Source organism: Molossus molossus, unplaced genomic scaffold, assembly GCF_014108415.1.
Source record: "Molossus molossus isolate mMolMol1 unplaced genomic scaffold, mMolMol1.p scaffold_m16_p_3, whole genome shotgun sequence".
Taxonomy (NCBI): Eukaryota; Metazoa; Chordata; class Mammalia; order Chiroptera; family Molossidae; genus Molossus; species Molossus molossus.
The window spans coordinates 48,412,978-48,414,273 of NW_023425366.1; the positions used below are offsets into that span (position 1 = coordinate 48,412,978).

The 1,296-nt window shown below is 37.7% G+C and overlaps 1 protein-coding gene across 1 annotated transcript; it reads left to right on the forward strand.

Moving 5' to 3' along the window:
- The first annotated feature begins 406 nt into the window (after positions 1–406).
- On the forward strand, positions 407–790 carry LOC118641463 (histone H2B subacrosomal variant-like). The gene has a single exon (XM_036278759.1). The coding sequence runs from the start codon at positions 407–409 to the stop codon at positions 788–790; it is 384 nt and encodes a 127-aa protein (XP_036134652.1).
- The last annotated feature ends 506 nt before the right edge of the window (positions 791–1,296 follow it).

Sequence of the window (1,296 nt, forward strand, 5' to 3'; positions counted from 1 at the left end):
AACAGAGATTCCCCCAGGCAAATGGAACTTTTTCCTTTACTTTCCTACCACCAATGTCCCAGTTTCATGAAGTTTGTTCAATTCTGAAAATATTGTGTATTATGCTTACAAATTGCTAAGAAATAAAGTGGGACACATGAGTACTCTTTTGTACCATGAAGTCAATCTCAATTCTTCTGCAATACTCATCTGCTTAGGAAAGCTTGAGGTGGGCCCAGAACAAGATTTTCCCTTAACAACAAATCAGTGACATTGCTAGGTGATTGTGACATAGGAACAGCAACCTCCAATCAAAGAGAAGCCGCAAAAGTCTGATTGTGACATGCCAGTATAAATATGAGAGCTCCCCCCATTCATAGACCCTTCTTCGCTCCACTCATAACTGTTAAGGAGGACAACATCTACAATGGCCAGATACACCAACAAAAATAATAAGTGCTCCAGAGGACGTCAAAACCCAAGCTCCAGAAAGAAATCACGTTCCTGCACCGATTTCAGCCGCAATTATTCACTCTACATTCGCAGGGTCCTAAAGGAAGTGGATCCCCAGAAGAGCATATCATCTTGCACCTTGGACATCATGAACACTGTGATCAACAACATCTTTGAGCGCATTTTGATGCAAGCCTACAATCTAATGTGTTACAGAAATCGTTGTACCCTCACCCATGAAGATATCCAGAAGGCAATGTATATGCTGTTTCCTGGGAAACGAGCTAGGTACGCAGTGACTTTTGGAAGTGAAGCTGTCCAAAGATATGTTCACTCGAAAAACAATGCACCAGCTTAATTAAATCTTGGGGAAAGTAACTCAAGCTTACTACCCAAAAGATGACATTAGTATTGAATTCACTCTTCTTTTTTTATAACATAGCTGTAGTTTCTGGTATTTTCCCTATTTCTCTTATCCCTAGAGAAGAATAACTCTCTTGCTCTTTTGCCTTTTAACAATTTGACTATTCAGATTTTCCTGACACCGGCTCCCACTCAGAACTCTAGTTTTTCCTATGAATGTGTATATCTTGTTATGTAAATTCAATGCTTTTATTGTTAAGGTATTGTTAACTATGTACAGGATGATTTAATCCAGCTATTTTTACCCCCAAGTCACACTGATTTTGAATTTACGAAGATAAATGTTTTAACCATAAGTATACCAGCACTGATAAATTTTCACCAAAAAAGTATTTTCTAGAGCAAACTACATTCAAACAATTTAGGTCCTTAATGAGGTCTATAGAGCACATTAACTATTTCCTTTTTGTCATAATTTTTATTTTCTGAATTTCAACAAGC